The 21,959-nt window shown below is 45.8% G+C and overlaps 2 protein-coding genes across 3 annotated transcripts; one reads left to right on the top strand and one right to left on the bottom strand.

Annotated features, from left to right (window-relative positions):
• Positions 1 to 981: 981 nt before the first annotated feature.
• Positions 982 to 7,089, bottom strand: LOC114661657 (tripartite motif-containing protein 16-like). Of its 2 annotated transcripts, none has more exons than XM_028814814.2 (6): positions 6,061 to 7,089; positions 5,045 to 5,140; positions 4,587 to 4,820; positions 4,339 to 4,495; positions 3,487 to 3,546; positions 982 to 3,012 (listed from the first exon to the last, which is right to left on the bottom strand). In XM_028814814.2, the coding sequence occupies exons 1-6, from the start codon at positions 6,646 to 6,648 to the stop codon at positions 2,486 to 2,488; spliced, it is 1,662 nt and encodes a 553-aa protein (XP_028670647.2). In that variant the 5' UTR covers positions 6,649 to 7,089; the 3' UTR covers positions 982 to 2,485. The 2 variants fall into 2 exon arrangements, with proteins under 2 accessions (XP_028670647.2, XP_028670648.2); XM_028814815.2 differs by having other exon boundaries at positions 4,348 to 4,495.
• A 1,286-nt stretch (positions 7,090 to 8,375) lies between these two features.
• Positions 8,376 to 21,633, top strand: LOC114661659 (tripartite motif-containing protein 16-like). The gene is made up of 6 exons (XM_028814818.2): positions 8,376 to 9,625; positions 12,444 to 12,539; positions 12,953 to 13,186; positions 18,060 to 18,219; positions 18,346 to 18,405; positions 20,036 to 21,633. Exons 1-6 carry the CDS (start codon positions 9,038 to 9,040, stop codon positions 20,575 to 20,577), a joined length of 1,680 nt encoding a protein of 559 aa, XP_028670651.2. The 5' UTR covers positions 8,376 to 9,037; the 3' UTR covers positions 20,578 to 21,633.
• The last annotated feature ends 326 nt before the right edge of the window (positions 21,634 to 21,959 follow it).

Below are 21,959 nucleotides of genomic sequence, written 5' to 3'. Positions count from 1 at the left end.
ATTTAGGGTATCCATCAGTGCCTCCTCCTCCAGACAGACACCGTGAGGCTCACAGTTCACTTCACCGCACATTTTTCAGCATGTTTTGAACCTGTTGACCACATTCTTTAATTAAAACTGCGTATACGTTCCATTCTTCTTTTATTTTCTGGTTGGTAACACCAAAGGCTATGCATAGGTGGCTTATTAAAAAGCAGACAACTTCAACCTCTGTCCCTCTGCAAGCTGCTGGCTCCTCGGTTGAGCACAGCACCGCTGCTACCAACACGGAGCACAGCGCACCCACGTCGGGAACTGAAACTCCAAAAGATGTAGATAAGCCTACACAGTCCTCCAGCTCTGCGCCCGTGTCGGGTACTCCAAACCTCTGCCTTCAACAAAATCTATCTATCTATCTATCTATCTATCTATCTATCTATCTATCTATCTATCTATCTATCTATCTATCTATCTATCTATCTATCTATCTATCATATAGTGCCTTTCACACTATCTATCTATCTATGACATAGTATCTGTCTGTCTGTCTGTCTGCCCATTTATTTATTTAGTTATTTATTAAACTTACTTAAAGCCCACACTTTCTAATAAATACATATATTAAATCCCTGGATATCATGCACACATATAAGAAATCAGCATGAGACTAAAGTCTACAGAAATGATTCCAGTTAATTCTAAAGTAAAGAGTACACTCCATTGAGCTTTCATCTTGTTTAGTCGATTAATCAATAATTATTGTAAAATGCTGATTTTGGAACAGTAATTCATATTTAACACAAGACTCTGGGATCTGGAAGGGAAAATGGAGAAAAATCCATAGGGACACCAGGAGAGCCACCCAGACAGCGAACAGACAGAGACCTGAACTGAGCAGCTGTGAGCCAGCAGTGCTAACCACTGCACCACCGGGCCAGATAACAATGGAATAAATAGGATTTGTAAAGAGTAAAGTCACGAATAAAGGAAAAAGCTTTTATAAGTTTTAATAATTCAATTTATTTAACTAATTGTCACTCAAGACTGCATGCAAAGAGAAAAGTCAAACAACAATGAAATTCAATGAAACCTTCAACTTTTAAATAGACCAAATAAAAAGAATAACCTTTAAAACAAACAAATAAAAAAAAAACTAAAGTAAAACACTTTTTAAAGCAAAATAGGAATAATTTCAAAAGAATGAAGGTGTAGACAAGCCAAAACAGGGTAAATGTGTTAAGACCAAAGTCAGAATGCTGGACTCATTAGGACCATGTGTTCTTGTTTGCTGTTATCGGTCTCCGTTGACTTTTATGTTGTTTCAGAATTTTTTTTCGTTTTTTGTCCATTCTGCATTCAAACATACAGTAGGATTAAATGTTTTTTTTTACAAACTACTGTACATGGGGTAAGTAACATACAGTAAGTAATTCCTTTGAACAGGGAGCTCCACACTGTAGACCAGAACCCTTAGCTTCAAACGTTTTTGTGTGAGGCTCAGGTAGCCCTGGATGTAAAATCGCTGACCACCTTGACCTCGATATTTAGGGTAACAGCAGACGGGATCAAAGTGTATCATGAAAGACGGTTTGTGAAATCCTCCAGCACACTCTAGCACAGAGAATGATTCATCTTCTACAAGTCAGGGGAAAGTGACGTTCAATGTTATCTAAAACAATCATAAAGAATAAATACTCAGTTTTAAAGATTACGGCGTGGAGTTCATTATTGTAATTCTACAGTAAGTTTGCTGAGGTTGTGCTGAAGCATTTCATTGTCTCTGCTGTTTTCTCCTCAATGAAGAGCTTCTTGAGAATATTAATTTTTAAATGGCATTCAGTAAGCAAAGCGCAGGAGCAACTAGAAAGGCAAATAAGACATTAGGTTATACCATAAAAAGTGCTGAATGTAAGTCAAGGGACGTTGTGCTCAAATATATACAATGCACTCGTATGACCTCATCTGGAGTGCTGTGTGCAGTTCTGGTCACCACACCACAAGACAGACATAGCAGCACTTGCAGCAGTGCAGAGGAGAGCAGCCAGGTGCATCATGGGACTTGAGAACATGCCCTACTGTGACAGACTCAGAGAATTAAACCTGTTCAGTCTCGAGGAGAGGAGACAGTGTGGAGACCTCATCCAGGTTGTCAGAATTCTCAAAGGCATCAAAAACGTTGATCCGGCAACATTTCTTTCATCTTAAGGGTGAATCACGCACTCGAGGACGTCAGTGAAAATGAAGGGGAAGTGCCTTTGGGACTAAAGCCGGGAAGCTCTTCTTTACGCAAGGAGCAGTGGGAGTCTGGAACAAACTACTGAGACATGGAGATGAAGCAAAAACGATGGACAACCCTTAAGGAGAAGGAGGTTGAGATTTTGGGGCAGCTTAGCTTTAGTTAAACAAATGAGCTTGATGGTCTGAATGGCCTCCTCTCATTTGTCAAATGTCTTATGTTCTTATGACAGAAAACATGAAGTGACCAGCAGATGACGCCAGTCAATGTTCAGAGAGGGCAGATGGTCACACTGGAGTTAAAGTTAAATCCAAACGCCGGATAGAGTGGCTCAGTGAAGGAGGTCTTGAACTTGTGTATGAGGGTCATGGTGTCTGAGATGCTATAAAAGGACAGAGACCCAGAGGGACAGTCCAGATAGACGCCTATTCTGTGACTGTAGGGGGCGCTGATTTGAGTCTTCAGGTTATTATGGCGCACAGAATAATTGGACTCGGAGCAAATCAAACACCAGGACTTCTCATTGAATCCAAGTACACACTTGTCACTCCGTCCTTTCCTGCTTATTCCTTTATACGTCACTGCCATCGCCACCCCGTTGCCACTCCACTCGGCCTCCCAGTAGCAGCGAGTCCCACTCAGAGTCTCTCTGCACAGAACTTGGAGCCAAAAGTCAAATCTGTCAGGATGATCAGGATACGGGGTCTCCATCTCCTTATGTGTCACCTTTTTGTTCCCTTGAGAAAGGCGGAGGTGTCTGTGTGCTGTGTTGAGGTCCAGGGTGACCGGACAGGAGTCTGTAAAGACACAAAGAAAACGATGTTGGTTGATATTGTGACATGGAGGACTGGAGTCTAAGAAGAGCAGAGCGTCAAACACAAAGAATTTAACTTGTGACCTTCATGGACCTATGAGTGTCACGTGACTGCTGTGATGTCACTCGATTGGAAATGAAACGTCTGACAGCAATACAATGACATGATTTATCACCAAAGTGCAGAGAGTTTGGATTTTTATCCCCAAAGGGCCTTCTAGAAAGTATTGAATGAAGGATCTCAGTACTTCTAGGAATGAGATTCCAGTTTTTGATTTTTTCTGTAAACATGTTTGTCATTATGGGTTATTGATTATAAATTGATGGGTGAAAATGGCCAATTCATCAAATTGAAATTAACTCTACAGCACAATAAGGTGTGCAGAAAGTGACTGTCTGAGTCCACAGAAAATGGGCACATCACCTAGACTCAAACTCGACCTTCTTACAGACTCACGTTTTAAAAGGTAATTTCTGCTTCTCAGATTCTGCAGGACCTGACATGGATCATCAGCCTCTGAGGAGAGAAAGAGAAAACCAGGATGTGAGCCTCAGGCACTTGTGACAAGCAGGGCAACTTCACCTCCCAACTCAGGGCCTCCGCTTGACTCAATTGAGGACACGCAACACACCAGACACACTCTTCATCTTCTTCATCATCCTGTTCATCCTTTCTCAATGTAGGATCAATGAGCCTGACCAACCTTCTCCATACAACTCAGTCCTGCACCTTCTCCCCTCTCAACCCATTTTCCTTCAAGTCTTCCTTTGCTTTACCCATCATCCTCCCTCGTCTTCTCTTCTCCTCTACTTTTGCCCACATATTCCTTGTCTCTCCTCATCACTTGTCCACACCACTTCAACCTACTTTCCAGTATCTTCTCTTTCATTTCTGTTCTACCTCTGATTGTCTCATTTCTTATTCTGTCCTTTTTGTAGCTCCACACTTTCATCTCAACATTCTCATTCCTGCCACATCCAACTCCTTACATCATCATTACCACAGCCTTAAAATCCGAACCGCTAACTTTTGCCTAATTTTTTGATCACACAATATTCCTGATACCTTCTTCCAATTGTTCCATTCCCACTGCTCTCTATGGGTTATCTCTGTATCTCCATCTCCATCTTGGATTACCACTGATCCCAGAGTATTTACATTTATCCACTCTTTCCAGTGGCTCTCCTTAAAGGCTACCTTTTAAATCCTGATTGTTCCTAAACTTCAAATCTTATTGTCTTCTTGCTATTTAACTTCAACCCTCTATCTTCTACAGACCTTTCTCCATTCTTCTAACTTCCAACCCACCAGCCTCACTTCTCTTCACAAACTCCCAGCCACTGAGCTCCTCCAGACTTCTCTTCAGATCAGAAAGGTCTTTCCTCAGAGTCTCAGGAATAAAGTCTCCATTAGCAGCAATGTTAGATGTATCTTCTTTAGGAGTGTCGCAGAAAGATGGCAACTTCTGTATGAGAACAAGAGGAAGGAGAACAATGAGAGACCAGGATGAGTGCATCAAACAACACACTTGGTGTCCTTTAGACCAGTCCTCTCACCTTCATGAAGTGGATGTGGTCATCAATCTTTGAAAGTTCGGCCAGCTCAGCGTCTCTCCTCTTCAGCTCCTCAATCTCCTTCTCCAGCTGCTCCATGAGCTCCTCAGTCTTTCTCACTTCTTTCTGCTCGTAATCTCGGATGACCTCAGCGACTTCTGACCTCAGCCTCTTAATGGACTCAAGAACAGATGTGAAGGTCTCTTCAAGTTCCTGCACTTCTGTATCTGCAGAGCTCTGATTAGAAAAGGACGGAAAGTCATTTAAAGCCTTGTGAGCTTCAGAGGAGAACCTGGGAACTGCTGCCACATCAATACAGAAGAGAACTGGAAGGTCAAAGTAAGCAAATATGAAGGAAAAGCATCCTTAAGTCGTCCCTAATTTCACAACGCACTTGACACTAATTCAATTCTTGTCTCTTTTTTCATTTTGATTTCCTAACCGGAGACACCAAGACTTACCTGAATCCTCACAATGGTGTCCTTCATCTCCCTCAGTTTTGTCTCTTTCTCCTCAACTTTCTTTTTCATTTCAGCTTTTCTCTTTTTCAGCTGACTCTGGAAGGAGACAAACCAGACGTTAGACGTCACAAGAAGCGGTCAGAGGTGGAAAACATGGAGCACAGAAGGTAAAGAAATGGACAGAAAAAGGATGACCAAGGTTAGAAGAGAAAATGAACGCCAAGGTGGGGTATGTGGCATCTCTGGAGAAGAATGTGTGAGAGACCTGAGGGACTAAACTGGAGTGGGGGGATTGTGGATGACTGGCACAGAAGAGAGAGAAAGGAGAAACGGACCTCCAGATTAATCAGTTACCATGAAAATGGAGGAGTGAAATTGGGAGATTAGGAGAGAAAGAGTGGAATGGAGTTTGATGTTATGTTTAGAAAACTTAATCTTCATCATGAAGCTTGAAACAAATCACATGAAGAGGAGAACGTGAAGAGAAAGTGAGGTGAGCATTGAGAAAGTCTGGGGGAGGAATGCTTAGAGTCTGCAGTGATGTCGATAGGTGACATATTTGAATATTCTAACGCCACTGACGTTTCATGGAAATGTCCAATGAAATTAAAATCTGAAAAAATAAAATGTGGCTGTGAGTCTCAATTTAAGGTTCACATCTTAATTCTGTCAAGTGATTACGATCTCAGAGGACATCATGATGATCTGATGGCAACGGAGACCCACCAGCAGTGCAGTGTTGAGTTTTGATTTTTGTGTCGTTAACTTGAATAGTTATTAGAAACACGAGGGGGACAGATATGATTAGTTAAGTAAAAGAGTTTTAAGTTTAGAAAAGTCTACAACACACTTAGATGCCCCAACCAGAATCTTCAACCTAATTCATGTCCCAGACTATTGACGTTTGAATATCTGGTGACAAGCAGACTGCAGTTTCAGTGAAAGAATTTCATTCCGTTCATTCCTGGAAGACCACCAAAATAGCTCCCGGTCCTGACCCCAGCTGGGCTCCTCACCTGTCTCTCGGCTCTCTCCATGTCCAGTGTCACCGTGTCGTGGCTCTTATGTTCAGTGGCCGCACACATGGAACACACGCAGCTCTCGTCGGTCCGACAGAACATTTCAAGGACTTTCTGGTGTTTGGGGCAGAGTTTCTCCTCGAGGTTTCCAGTCGGCTCCTCCAGCTTGTGTCTCTTCAGAGCTTCGGACTGCCGGTGCGGCTGCAGGTGAGCCTCACAGTAGGAGGCCATGCAGGTCAGGCAGGTCTTCACGGCGCTCAGTTTCCTCCCCGGACAAACATCGCAGCACACGCCGTCAGGTCCCGTGTAATTGTGAGACGGGCTCACGTCGGCCTTCGCCTCCTTCAGTTTCTCTATCAGTTCTGCTAAGATGGTGTTTCTGTTCAGCTCAGGCCTCGCGCTAAACACCCGCCTGCACTGAGGACATCTGTAGATCTTCAGTCTGTCTGTCTGGCTCCAGTAGCGATTAATACACTTCAGGCAGTAGCTGTGCCCACACGGGATGGTGACCGGCTCCCTCAGGACCTCCAGACACACCGAGCAGGTGCATTGATCCATGGACACCGAAGGCTTAGCTGCGGCCATCGCGAAAAGAGACCCTAAACTGGCCGACAGACGGGCATCGAAACTGAAAGCGGAAAGTGAAAGGACCGTCGGTCACTTACGGGAAAGAGCGACCACTGATTTGAGCTTCACGTTCAGTCAGTCACACGACGGTCTGTTTAAATCAACAACATCAATCCTCCATTCACGTTTACTCTCGCCCAGAGAGATCGTGGCAGCGTGTCGTTGTGTTACTGGATGGTTACAAGTGCTACCCTCCCACGCTGACGAAACCCGATCTCAGATTGGACAGGTGGCACTGAACTAAAGGCAAAGCTGGGCAGAAGAAAGTAAGAAAGGCACAAGAAATAGAAAAGAAAGTCAAGATACAGGGTCGATCACCGGAGGTGGTCCATTGCTTTTCAAAACGTGTTATTTTTGGTCGTTTAACTCCGTCCAAGTTCATGTGGTGCGTATTTACTTTCGTCTCTGTAATATCTTTTAATAGCCACAAGATGGCGCTCAAGGACAAATTCCGTACGGTCGAGCTTAGCATTGGCTGCTCTTCAAGGCCACTTCGTCTTACAGGGGAGGACGGGGATTGAAGTACCGGGCTATTCAAAATGAAAGAGCAGATTTCAAAAATGTATTTCAAACAAACTGTGTAAGACAGAAACACATTCCGCACATCACTGAATCGAGGAAAATTCAAAGTTTAAAAGCCCATCTTGCCAGTTAGTGCCACCGAGCGCTGTTTCTCGTTTATAGTAAAATGGGGACAACACCACAAGAGAAATCATTTTGCGTGCTGCAATTTGCCAATTGTGAGCCCATTGTTCAAATGCAACTGGACTGGAAGAGGTGGACAACAAGATATTGCTCATCCTCTATGACCTCCCAAGTCTCCAGACCTTACCCCCTACAGTTTTTATCTATAGGGGTACATTAAAGAAAGTGTTTGTTCCACCTATGTCTGCTAATCTTCAAAATTTGCGACACCGAATTGAGGAAGCTGTGAATTCAGTAACTGGGGACCAGTTGACTTGGTGTGGCAAGAAATTGTCTACCGTTGTGATGTTTGTCACGCTACACATGGTGCTCATGGACCATAGGACCAAACTTTGAACTTTCTGCTCCCAAGTTCCGGAATTCATTACCTACCGAGCTTAGAAATATCAAATCATTTTCATCCTTCAAATATAAACTTAAAACGCATCTGTTTAAAATGGCCTTTTCTTTATGATTACAGTGGTTTGGTTTAAATTTTTATATTTTCTGATGTTTTATGTTATTTATTATGTGTCTTTTATTTATTTATTTATTGTTTGTTTGTTTGTTCGGTGTCCTTGAGTTCTCAGAAAGGCACATTGTATGAATAATATGTACATTATTATTATTATTATTACTTTCCTCTATCCAGTGATGCACGAAATGTGTTTTTTGTCTTATACAGTTTGAAATACATTTAAAAAAATTTGCTCTTTCATTTTCAATAGCCCTGTATTAGAAAATTAAACGTCAGGCAGGCTTGAAGATGACTGACATATTTGAAAAGCAAAATTGACATTAGCAGGGCCGGATTTATATGAAAAGAGGCCCTAGGCTATTCCACTTATGAGGCCCTTTCACCTTCCATTTTTAAGTTTGTAAATTACATGAGAGATAATAAAATTTTGCTAACAATTTGAATGTAGGCCCCTCTTGATCTTGAGGCCCTAGGCTGAAGCCTAGTTAGCGTATAGGAAAATCCGGCCCTGGACATTAGTGTTTGTGGAGCACTTTGTGCGATAACTTTAACTTTGTAAATACCTCAGTTAACATTCATTGCATTGTGTTTGTATCATTTTATTATTATTTTTCTTTCCTTTATCTTTATTGTCGTTCACATCTTTTCGATAACAATCCTCGGTCCCAAAACGGCAATCGGCCCGTGAAGTTAAACGCTCCGCCGCACCTGAGTTTAATTCTACAGCGCCATCTTCTGGTAGGAAATATTTTGCAACGAAGAAAAGTTTAAACGCCGGCAAGAATTTGAAAGGACTTAAAAAAACATTTTTGAAAAGATGGGGTGTCAGCTGATTGTTGCTGTTCTACTTGTTTTTTCTCAATGATTTCTCTGCTTCTCTTGTTCTCTTCTGTTCTCCTTTTTCTGTTACTCGATCTCTCGTATCCAGCGCCGCTGCTCGTAATTCGTCCTTTTGCAGATCGGTACGCATTTTTAATCATGAAGTACACTGAAATAAAATAAAAATAAGACGCCAGTACGGCAACCGTGTGAGAAAGCGGGCTTACACGCAGGATGCTTGTTTCTCTGTGCCCGCCACGTGGTTGCTAATCAAGCCCACTTGAGCCCCGCCCACCCGGAAGTGACTGGCGAGCCTTTCACTTTTAAATTTCAACGCCGACCTGTGAGTCTGGATCGTCGTTCACGATGGCGGCATTTCGGCTTTCTCTGTCCGCTGATCGGTACTCGTGCTCGGTGTGTCTGGACGTCCTGAAGGAGCCCGTCACCATCCCGTGTGGACACAACTACTGTATGCGCTGTATTAATAACTACTGGGACCAGTCGGATAAAGAGGGGACTTATAACTGTCCTCAGTGCCGAAGAACATTTCACGTGAGACCAGAGCTCAACAAAAACGCAATGTTAAAGGATATCATAGAGAAATTTAAATCCATGGAAGTCGATGTCGACCCGCCTCGGAGTTACGCCGGACCGGACGATGTCCCCTGTGATGTTTGTCCAGTTAGAAGACGGAGCGCCGTGAAGACCTGCATGACCTGCATGATCTCCTACTGTGAGACTCACCTGCAGCCACACAAGGAGCATGGCGCCTACAAACGACACAAGCTGGAGGAGCCGACTGGACACCTGGAAGGGAAACTCTGCGCAAAACACCAGAAAGTTCTGGAAATCTTCTGTCGTACCGACGAGACCTGCGTCTGCTTAATGTGTGCGGTGACCGAACACAAGAGTCACGACACGGTGACACCTGAGGAGGAGAGAGCGGTGAGACAGGTGAGGTGATGGGGTCATCGGGCGGGTGTTTACTTTAGTAGGTAATGTTATCAAAATGTCCAGCTTCTCAAAAATTAACGAAAGAAAACACAAAAACTGGGCAAAGACGGCCACCAGATGGTCAGAGCTCCTGTCTCACAGTTCTTCACAAACCTGCTTTAGATGGTGGCCCCCATCTGGGTGAGTGTTTCGTATTCTAAAGATGTGGACATTTGGTTTTACTGGGTGACCAAGAGTGTTTGTGTGCACCCCGTCAGAGGGAGAGTGGCATCCCACCCAGGACTCGCTCCTGCCAGGGCACACTGCAAGACAGCCGTCTGTTTGTATCCAAGGGTACAACAGCCCAGTCGGGCATCACAACCCCTCTCCTGCCGCACGTGAAATGATGGCCGATGAAGCTGAAATTGTGGCATCAGTCGGCGTGCCAAAATCGCACAGCTCAGCTTCAATGGCTCAGCCATAATAGTAAAAGCAGCGAGCGGTCTGCCTGTCTGCCATCACTTTAGCCAGTTGGCTGTTTTCAAACACACAGGATTGTTGAGGTCAGTAAATGATGTCAAGTAATGGAGGACCCCACAGTTCTCAGGCCCGTCTCCTCAAATTCAGTCTTCATCATCGCTAACCTCTGCTTACTGACATCACGGTTCTCTGTGACAGTTTGTTCAATTTGTTGCCCGCATCTGTGTGAGTTTTCTTCAGGCATTTTGTTTTGGTATTATAAAGATGTGGGCATTTTTTTTTTTATATTTAAGTTTTTTTTAAATCAAAAAACATTCCATACATGCAAGTGAAGTTTAATAAAACTGGTTTGAAACAAATTGAACCCCACCCGTGACAAAGAGAGCTGCACTTGTCACAGACTCGGCCAAGAGCTATAGCAAGGTTTGGGGCAGCCACCCGCGTGTTGTTTCCTGGCTGCAAAATTGAATAAATTGAAGTGTACAGATTAGAGACCCGAACAGAACTGGGGGGATAGGGGAAAGGTCTTTTAATGGCCAGTATAGGAAGTGACCTCAAAAGGGTCTTCATCCATAGGCTCGGACCTGAAGTGACGTCAAAGGGGTCGGAACCAGAATTGATGTCCTCAGGGCCTGGAGGAATTTCCTGTGAACGATCTGCAGAAAGGTGAGATAAAGAGTTGGTGCACTCGGCTACCTCCAGGTCTGGTTTGGAATTACTCTCATTCAAGCCCTTTAGCTGCCTCCCATGCACACGTGTGTGTGACACACTTTAATAATAGTAAACATATATAAATAAATAAAGATGGATAGAATAGAAAAAGAGGGGAGAGAATCCACTTCCTCAATTTCAATGCTTATACTAAAAGATGTGGGCATTTGATTCATTGGGTAACCACGAGTGTGTGTGTGTGTGTCCATTCTGTAGTAAAATGGCATCCCATCCATGACTGGTAATTTAAGAAAATTCGTCCGAGGCGGTCAAATAGGGCGGCAAAGTCTGGTAGGGGCGTCATGTTTGTGATCATCACAGACGCTGATTTACTAACACAATACAACACCAGGGGCTATTCCTCCCCCAGTTGCTATTAGATGTCCACACTCGAAATACCATATGGGTGTTAAGCCGCCATTGCTGTTTGATCCAATTTACGACGATCTATGAGCTCGAAACACCAAGGACAGCCATCAGTATTTGGAGTTAATGTTCATATACTTGAATACTCGACACACTGACGGGGGGACCAACCCCTCTTCTCTCTTTGATAAGTGTCTGTAAATCATCACGCTCGAAACACCAAGGGGACCCACCAGTATTCAGATATTATATACATTGTCGCACATGCGCATCTGACAGCACAGTTCTGTTTGCTAGTCTGTTCAGTTTTTGACGTGACAGAAGTTCTTCTGATACAACGACAGCCCAATCGAGCATCACAAGACCCCCCAAACCGTACTGCACGTGCAACAACTGCTGACGAAGCTGAAATTCAGGCTGACTCAGAAAATAAGTCGGCGACTGGAAACCGGACTTAAAATTGTGCCAACATCGTACATCATCTGCCCAGCTTAAGGAGCCCAGCCAGTAAGAAGAAGCAGGGGCCTCACGTGCTTTGACTTGAGCCACTTAGCTGTTTCTAAACACAAGAGACTCTCAAGGTCAGTAGATACTGCAGATTAATGGAGGATCGTACAGAGCTCAGCCGTCTAAATCATCAGTAACCTCCGCTTACTGACATCGCAGTTCTGTTCCACTGGTGGCTGTTAACGTGGACACAAAAAGATGAAGCTTATTGGGGTGAGGACTGAACTCCAAAACTACTCCTCAACAAAAGTTGGGCTCATTTACTTTTATTTTTAAATTGGGTGGGAAGCCTCTGAATTACTAAGGCTACATCCACACTACTTCATTTTCATTTGAAAACTGCCTTTCTCCATCCACACTTGTGCTTTCACATCATTTATGAAAACATCTCCATCTACACTCAAATAACCAAAAACGCATATGAAGTAGAAGTCTGCTTACACTTGGCATTGTGGGAAAAATACTTGAAAGGATGGTAAGGCTGCCGGCAAGGGGATTTATTACAGAACTGTAGTGAGCGTTAAATTATTTGACGTTTGCACGCATATGCAGCACTCAAGGTGTACAAAATGTGATTTAGATGCCTACAGGTAAACAACACAAGAAGCGCCATGGAAAGCCCATTCATCTCCAAGATGCCCATCTGAGGTCCTCTCGCTCCTGTTTCCTTCTTCATTCCTCTTCTGTCCTTTCCTTCTTGTATTTATGGTGGACTCCATCCTTTCAATTTCTGTTCACTCCTCGCACGTGTCTCCTTCATTTTGTCTCCTCACAGACTCGGCTGGAAAACAAAAAGGCTGAAATAAAGAGTGAAATGGAGGAGAAGGAGGAGAAAATGGAGGAGATCAAGAAGACGGTGGTGAGGATTCAGGTGAGTCTCGTGTGCTGCTCTTATGACACGATGAAACTGAGAGACAGACAAGAATTGAACAATGAGTGGGGCTAAGAGGTTTTTATTATATCTCTGTGCCTTTATTAAATTAAAAAGTTAACCATTAGAACCTTTGACTAAAACTCCCAATATGCACAGTTAAAGTGCAAGCGTTTAAAGCAGAACCTCAGCACTTTGAAAAGCGTAAACCCGGCATATCAAGGCAAACCTGCTCCTTGTGCTTTGCTCTCTGCTCATCAAGTCCAAGCTGACTGCTGGCAGCTCTCCTTTTACACGTTTCCACTTTGCGATTCCTCTGCGTTTATGCTGACAGCAGTTCTCAGTGTCTCCATGTTTTGTAGCTCCTCTGAAGCATGTGGGCCTCAAACTGATTTCTGTCATCTCATTATCAGCGCACTGCTGAGAAGGAAGTGCAGGAACATGAGGAGACCTTCAGGGCTGTGCTTGAATCCATTGAGAGGCTGAGGTCAGAGGTCACCAAGGTCATTAGAGAGTACGAGAGGAGGGAAGTGAGGAAGGCCGAAGAGCTCATCGAGCAACTGGAGAAGGAGATTGAGGCCCTGAAGAGGAGAGATGCTGAGCTGGCTGAGCTCTCACAGACAGACGACCACATCCACTTCTTAAAGGTGAGAGGAGTGATCTAAAGCAGGGGTCCTCAACTCCAGTCCTGGAGGGCCGCAGTGGCTGCAGGTTTTCATTCTCGCCCATTTTCTTAATTTGTGGCATGTTTTTGCTGCTAATTAACTTCATTTTGTGAATTCATTTTAATTGACTCGTTTTTTTTTTTTAAGATTTTTTCCCCTGGATTTCCTCATCGTTCCTCTGAATTGCTTCTTTTCTTTCCTTAAACGGCACCCAAACAGAAAGGAAGTGTGAAGTAAGGGAGCCAACAAAAGACCAACTAAGTCAGGGCCTCAAACTCCAACCACTTTCACTCCAACCAGTTGCTTCATTAGGCGCCGACTCTTGTTGTTAATTAAACCCGTTCTTTATTTCCATGGCTTGTTTCTGCTCTTATTATGCAATAGCAGACATTTCTGAAATTGTTGATTTTCTCTTTTCTAAGAGCACTGGGGACCTGAGCAGATCAACATTCCTGAGAATGTTGTAGGAAGAACGCTGTAGGAAGTAAGTAAATAACTCAAGGTAAACAGGTAAATAACATTAGATCTGGCGTTTATGTAAGTAACATATAAATGTTAATGTTTTGGGCACATGCACCATCCTTTGTATGTAAGAGCCAGATCTACAGCGTAAAGTCACAAGTGCAGAGCTTCCCATGTACATATACAAAGTGCAGCGATGGCAAAAGTGCATTCTTGATCCGATGTAGAATCGTCGTCATGATTTGAGTTTACCTCTGTTATAGCGTGTCTATGTGAAAACAGCAGTCTCAAATGCTTTTGGGGGGGGGCATGGGGAGTTGGGATCGTGAACGCGGCTGAGAGAATAACAGAATAAAAAAAACAAAGCTAACCTTTACAAGTATCATAAATTACACCGACTGTTACAGACTGGAATCAAATGTAGATAGATAGATAGATAGATAGATAGATACTTTATTAATCCCAAGGGGAAATTCACATACTCCAGCAGCAGCATACTGATACAAAAAACAATTAAAATTAAAGAGTAATAAAAATGTAGGTAAAAACAGACAATAACTTTGAATAATGTTAATGTTTAACCCTAGACTTCTCACTCTATACAACTCTAAGCAACTGACACGCAGGTAAACAGACTTGAGCTGAGACAACTGTGCGGCGGTGGCTGCAGGCTGCTTGCTGCTTATCGACACATTTACAGGACAAAAGATGCTGACGGAGAAGTGCGAAGCGATTTAACGTGGGACGGATCTACGAGTTTTTTCATAGGCTCTGGTAATTCTAGTGTTAAGGGGTCCAAGCCTTCAAGAGCAAGTCATCCATCCATCCATCCATCCATTGTCTCCCGCTTATCCGAGGTCGGGTCGCGGGGGCAGCAGCTCGAGCAGAGATGCCCAGACTTCCCTCTCCCCGGCCACTTCTTCTAGCTCTTCCGGGAGAATCCCAAGGCATTCCCAGGCCAGTCGAGAGACATAGTCCCTCCAGCGTGTCCTGGGTCTTCCCCGGGGCCTCCTCCCGGTTGGACGTGCCCGGAACACCTCACCAGGGAGGCATCCAGGAGGCATCCTGATCAGATGCCCGAGCCACCTCATCTGACTCCTCTCGATGCGGAGGAGCAGCGGCTCTACTCTGAGCCCCTCCCGGATGACTGAGCTTCTCACCCTATCTTTAAGGGAAAGCCCAGACACCCTGCGGAGGAAACTCATTTCAGCCGCTTGTATTCGCGATCTCGTTCTTTCGGTCACTACCCATAGCTCATGACCATAGGTGAGGGTAGGAACATAGATCGACTGGTAAATTGAGAGCTTCGCCTTGCGGCTCAGCTCCTTTTTCACCACGACAGACCGATGCAATGCCCGCATTACTGCGGATGCCGCACCGATCCGCCTGTCGATCTCACGCTCCATTCTTCCCTCACTCGTGAACAAGACCCTGAGATACTTGAACTCCTCCACTTGGGGCAGGATCTCGCTACCAACCCTGAGAGGGTACTCCACCCTTTTCCGGCTGAGGACCATGGTCTCGGATTTGGAGGTGCTGATTCTCATCCCAGCCGCTTCACACTCGGCTGCGAACCGATCCAGAGAGAGCTGAAGATCACGGCCTGATGAAGCAAACAGGACAACATCATCTGCAAAAAGCAGTGACCCAATCCTGAGCCCACCAAACTGGACCCTCTCAACACCCTGGCTGCGCCTAGAAATTCTGTCCATAAAAGATATGAACAGAATCGGTGACAAAGGGCAGCCCTGGCGGAGTCCAACTCTCACTGGAAACGGGTTCGACTTACTGCCGGCAATGCGGACCAAGCTCTGGCACCGATCGTACAGGGACTGAACAGCCCTTATCAGGGGGGCCGGTACCCCATACTCTCGGAGTACCCCCCACAGGATTCCCCGAGGGACACGGTCGAATGCCTTTTCTAAGTCCACAAAACACATGTAGACTGGTTGGGCAAACTCCCATGCACCCTCCAGGACCCTGCTAAGGGTATAGAGCTGGTCCACTGTTCCGCGACCAGAACGAAAACCACACTGTTCCTCCTGAATCCGAGGCTCGACTATCCGACGGACCCTCCTCTCCAGGACCCCTGAATAGACTTTTCCAGGGAGGCTGAGGAGTGTGATCCCTCTGTAGTTGGAACACACCTTCCGATCCCCCTTCTTAAAGAGGGGGACCACCACCCCGGTCTGCCAATCCAGAGGCACTGTCCCTGATGTCCATGCGATGTTGCAGAGGCGTGTCAGCCAAGACAGTCCTACAACATTCAGAGCCTTGAGGAACTCCGGGCGTATCTCATCCACCCCCGGGGCCCTACCACCAAGGAGCTTTTTGACCACCTCGGTGACCTCAGTCCCAGAGATGGGGGAGCCCACCTCTGAGTCCCCAGGCTCTGCTTCCTCATTGGAAGGCATGTTAATGGGATTGAGGAGGTCTTCGAAGTATTCCCCCCACCGACCCACAACATCCCGAGTCGAGGTCAGCAGCGCACCATCCCCACCATATACAGTGTTGACACTGCACTGCTTCCCCTTCCTGAGACGCCGGATGGTGGACCAGAATCTCCTCGAAGCCGTCCGAAAGTCATTCTCCATGGCCTCCCCAAACTCCTCCCACGCCCGAGTTTTTGCCTCAGCAACCACCAAAGCCGCATTCCGCTTGGCCTGCCGGTACCTATCAGCTGCCTCCGGGGTCCCACAGGACAAAAGGGTCCTGTAGGACTCCTTCTTCAGCTTGACGGCATCCTTCACCGCCGGTGTCCACCAGCGGGTTCGGGGATTGCCGCCACGACAGGCACCGACCACCTTACGGCCACAGCTCCGGTCAGCTGCCTCAACAATAGAGGCACGGAACATGGCCCATTCGGACTCAATGTCCCCCACCTCCCTCGGGATGTGGTCGAAGTTCTGCCGGAGGTGGGAGTTGAAGCTACTTCTGACAGGGGGCTCTGCCAGACGTTCCCAGCAGACCCTCACAACACGTTTGGGCCTACCACGCCTGACCGGCATCCTCCCCCACCATCGAAGCCAACTCACCACCAGGTGGTGATCAGTTGACAGCTCCGCCCCTCTCTTCACCCGCGTGTCCAAGACATGTGGCCGCAAGTCCGACGACACGACCACAAAGTCGATCATCGAACTGAGGCCTAGGGTGTCCTGGTGCCAAGTGCACATATGAACACCCCTATGCTTGAACATGGTGTTCGTTATGGACAATCCGTGATGAGCACAGAAGTCCAATAACAAAACACCGCTCGGGTTCAGATCAGGGGGGCCATTCCTCCCAATCACGCCCTTCCAGGTCTCACTGTCATTGCCCACGTGAGCATTGAAGTCTCCCAGCAGAACGAGGGAGTCCCCAGAAGGTATGCCCTCTAGCACCCCCTCCAGGGACTCCAAAAAGGGTGGGTACTCCAAACTGCTGTTCGGTGCATACGCACAAACAACAGTTAGGACCCGTCCCCCCACCCGAAGGCGAAGGGAGGCTACCCTCTCGTCCACCGGGGTAAACCCCAATGTACAGGCTCCAAGTTGGGGGGCAATAAGTATACCCACACCTGCTCGGCGCCTCTCACTGGGGGCAACTCCAGAGTGGTAGAGAGTCCAGCCCCTCTCAAGGAGATTGGTTCCAGAGTCCAAGCTGTGCGTCGAGGTGAGTCCAACTATATCTAGCCGGAACCTCTCAACTTCGCGCACTAGCTCAGGCTCCTTCCCCTTCAGAGAGGTGACATTCCACATCCCAAGAGCCAGTTTCTGTAGCCGAGGATCGGACCGCCAAGGTCCCCGCCTTCGGCCACCACCCAACTCACACTGCACCCGACCTCCTTGGCCCCTCCCATAGGTGGTGAGCCCATGGGAAGGGGGACCCACGTTGCCTCTTCAGGCTGTGCCCGGCCGAGCCCCATGGGTGCAGGCCCGGCCACCAGGCGCTCGCCATTGAGCCCCACCTCCAGGCCTGGCTCCAGAGTGGGGCCCCAGTGACCCGCGTCCGGGCAAGGGAAAACGCCGTCCAAAATTGTTTTTCTTCATAGGAGGTTTGTTTAACCGCTCTTTGTCTCATCCCTCACCTAGGACCAGTTTGCCTTGGGTGGCCCTACCAGGGGCATAAAGCCCCGGACAACAGAGCTCCTAGGATCATTGGGACACGCAAACCCCTCCACCACGATAAGGTGACGGTTAAAGTCAAGTGACAATGACAATGAATTCAAAAGATGTTAATTAGCAGCAAAAACAGATCACTAATTAAGAAAAGGGTTAAGATGAAAACCTGCAGCCACTGCGGCCCTCCAGGACCGGACTTGGGGACCCCTGATCTAAAGGACACTGGCAGGCCTGTTTGACACACACCCATTCTTGGCTCTTATGTTCGTCTTCTTTCTCCTTTCCTGTTGTAGAAGTCTCTGTCTTTCTGTGACCCTCCTAGACAGGAAGAAGTGTCTGACATCACCATCAATAGAGATTTTCTTCCGAGGACTCTGAGGACACGTCTGTCTGACCTGAGAAAGAGTCTGGAGGAAGCCAATGATTGGGAGTTAGTGAAGACCAGTGAGACCGGTGGGTTGGGTGTCCTCATGACACCTCCTCATTGAACCCAGTTGAGACTTTAAGGTGGGAGATAAGTTGTCCGACTTGTCACGAGTGCTGGAGGCTTACATTCTACTTTTCCATTTCCTTTTGCAGGAGCTGATGATTCAAATCACATCCTGCAGAACCTGAGATGTAGAAATCACCTTTTAAAATGTAAGTCTTGTTCTATTGTTTTTGAGTTTCAGTTATTAAAGTAGAAGATTTTTCGTGATTTGGTACACCAGGAAAAGGCCCAGCAGTGTAGCAGCATCAAGAGGGCCAAATGTGTTCACAGTGCACCAGTGAAAGTGTCAAGGTGTTGCTTTTGTTTTTGCCATGAAGGCAAGAGGATGAACCAAGAGATAAATAGGAGTCAAAGCAAAGCAAAAAATTGTAACTGAAAAGACAAGAATTGTAAGTGATAAAACCCAAGATGGAATTGTCACTCATCGTCAAAAGCGGTCGGGGGGACACTCCATATAGACAGACACTATAGAGATTTAAACGGCATTTTTATTTTTTGTAATTTAAGTTCCTCAGTCCTTCACATTTCTGTTGGTTTGTATGGATTAATATGCCATTAACTTTTTCAGGGCAGATGTTGACTTTTGTCAAAAGGATGGGTTGACGGTGGTAATCAGCTGTAAACGGTGACAAAGCCCTCCATTATGTTTTAGTTGGACTCTCTTTACTAGAAGGAAAGTTAACTTTATTGGTTTGACTGAGATTCCCTGCACTCGTGTGAGTAGCAAAGAGCAAACAGTGGCAAAAATGGCATTGACATCTGGCAAGAGATTGAATCGAATGCATAAAGCAAAATACTCTAGAGATGATGTTTTGTATAGTGTCCCTGAAATGGGCTCTGGCTTTATCGAACTCCGATTTTGATACAAGTGATCGAAAACGAATGTGAGGTACCAGCATCAGTTGATCGGTCCCCAGCTAATCATAGTGTTGAACAGGTTTGTGTAGGTGAGGCGCCTATGGAAATGTTCACCTGCGAGGACAGCCACTTACAAGGATACGAGGTACAAACCAGATTTCGAAACGCTGCTGCCGCCCCCACCACACGTAGACAGCCTGGCAGCCAATCTGTCGTGCATTCCTGGTGAACTGGCAGCCACGGCAAGCAGCGACAAATGTTTTATGTTGATTTCTGTGTGAAACCTTTCTTTGTGTGCGTTTCAGAAAACTGCATTTTTTGTTGAAAAAATATTTGTCCCTCAAAGAGTTAATCTTTTTAAGTATTTCTTCTGGCAATTTGAAAGTCACGTGGATGATTGTGACCAAAAATAAAGTCAAAGGATGAATCTTTGAAATTCACCCTCCACTTCCTTCTTGACCCCTTGTGCTGCCTCTCCTGCTCTCCACATAATTCATGGCCCTTGCTCGCACTTCTCAGCTCTTTCCTTATAACCCCAGGCTCATTGTTTTTGATTTTTGACCTGGTTTGTTTCTTCATGCCAGTTGGTCACCGTACACGCCATCTGTTCTGCACTCTCGCCACATGTGGACTGAAGGACTGACCCACTGACAGTGGACCGAAGTAAAGATGGAGGTGCTGCTGTCTGCTCATTCACATGAGCACCGCACCTCTGACTCATCATTTATTTTTACTCATTTCAGATGTTTGATTCCAAATTGACTCGTCACTGCAGTCATGTGACACTCGAGGGTTCATGAAGGTCTCAAGTGGCATTTGTTGTTTTTGATGTTCCGTTCCCCTCACTTCAAGTCTCATACCTCGCAATATCAGCAGCAGATTTCTTCACTTGTTTTCTTTTATTTTTTTCTCTCCATTCAGACTCCCGTCCGCTCACCCTGGACCCCAACACAGCACACAGACTCCTCCGCCTGTCTGAAGACAACAGGAAGGTGACATGTGAGGTGACCGAGAGCCCGTATCCTGATCACCCTGATAGATTTGATCATTGGTGCCAAGTTCTGTGCACAGAGGCATTGAGTGGAACCCGCTGCTACTGGGAGGTCAAGTGCAGTGCGGGCAAGACAGGAGTTGGAGTCGCATGTAAAGGAATTAACAGGAAAGAAGATGGTAACAAGAGCCGCTTGGGGTGTAATGACAAATCCTGGATTTTGTGCTGCCGTGGTTCTGTTTACTCTTTCTGGTATAACAACATATGTACTAAAATTAGCGCCCCCTGCAGTCACACAATAGGCGTCTATCTGGACTATCCCGGTGGCTCGCTGTCCTTTTATGGAATCTCGGACACAATGAACCTCCTCCACAGGTGTAAGACCACCTTTGATGAGCCACTGTATCCATCGTTTGAAGCGGTACCAGACTCTAGTGTGACAATCTGCTCTCTCAAGCCATCTGACCATTAATCAACGTCGTCTGCAGGTCACCTCACATTTCTGGCACGCAGGCTATCTTGTAACTTTGAAGACGAGGAAAATTCCAGAAGTCATGCTGGAGTTCATTTGTCATTTCATACTTTGTACCTCACTCTCGCACATACACAAACACATTGGATTTTCTCCTACTAAGGTGACTCTTCATAGCCATGTTTGGCAAAGCCACCATCCTTCAATGTGAATATCAGCATTGATTAAAAACGAAGAGAATGGACAACGGGCAGCTAAGTTCCATTCATGGATCATCAAACTGAAAGCCCCATGCCATTTGGAGACCCCGCTCTTCACCCCAGTTTGTGTTCAGTACTCTCAATGACCACAAGTTGGCAACCACTTAATAGTTTAAAATTAAAACTCGGCCGAATCCCGAACTGGGAGCAAAGCTGTTTGGGACAGATGTGACATGAGAGCCGAGTCCTTGTCATTTGCAATTTTGTTTTTAATTTAATTTGGGGTGTAAATGTTAATGAATGAGTGTAAAGAGAGGTCAGGAGTTTCTGGGCCACTGGCTCTGCTTGTTTTATTGCATAGCGGTCAGCCGTCTTGCCTTGGTCAGGGTCAGTGTGGAGTTTCCGTGTAGTCTCGGCGTTCATTTGTTTCACTGAGTCTTTCACTGTACCCCCTGAAGTCTCACAAACCTTAGTTTTAGATCTCCTCCCCTCTCTAAAGTGGCACAATGGCTGTTGTGTGAGTGCAAAATTCAAGGTCAACTCCTGCCTTGCTAATCTGAGACACCGAGACTCCCACTATTGTGTCGTTATGTATTAAATATGGGAAATGTCACGAGTGAGACTTGAAAAGTGAGTTTCTAATAAAACAAGCCCAGATGTCATCTGTTCTTCCACGTCTCTGTTATTGTATTGCCCTCTTTAACCAAGTTTGGACTTGTGAAGATCAGCGTTGTAGTCAAAGAGATAATAAAGCAGAAAATGACTTTCCTCAATTTCATACTGTACTGTGTAAATGAAACAATCCTTTAGATGAAGTCAAATGTTTAGTAACCCTAATAAAAGCACATCTTACGTAACTGAGGAATGCAATATAAGTGTGTGTGAGAGCAAATCCTGAGGGACACACACTCCTCAGACTGCAAGTTGGTCTTCATTTTTGCTCTCCAAGCAGCATCAGTTCTTCATGCCATGGGTTCCCCAAGATTCTTATCCACATTGACATGATGTCACCACACAGTTTCTGCCGATTTGTCACCTGCACATTCATACTACCGTTCTACCACTTCCCAAACCTGGTGACTGAGAAGGCCACAGAAGAACCCTGAAGTCCTTGTTGTGTTTGTGAGAGCAGTTTGCTGTGTGAAATTATGTATTCTAATGCTGGAGGTCGTATTGAGAATT

Source organism: Erpetoichthys calabaricus, chromosome 12, assembly GCF_900747795.2.
Source record: "Erpetoichthys calabaricus chromosome 12, fErpCal1.3, whole genome shotgun sequence".
Lineage (NCBI taxonomy): Eukaryota > Metazoa > Chordata > Cladistia > Polypteriformes > Polypteridae > Erpetoichthys > Erpetoichthys calabaricus.
Note: the sequence above shows the minus strand (reverse complement) of the source record. Positions and strands in the feature narration are given on the sequence as shown.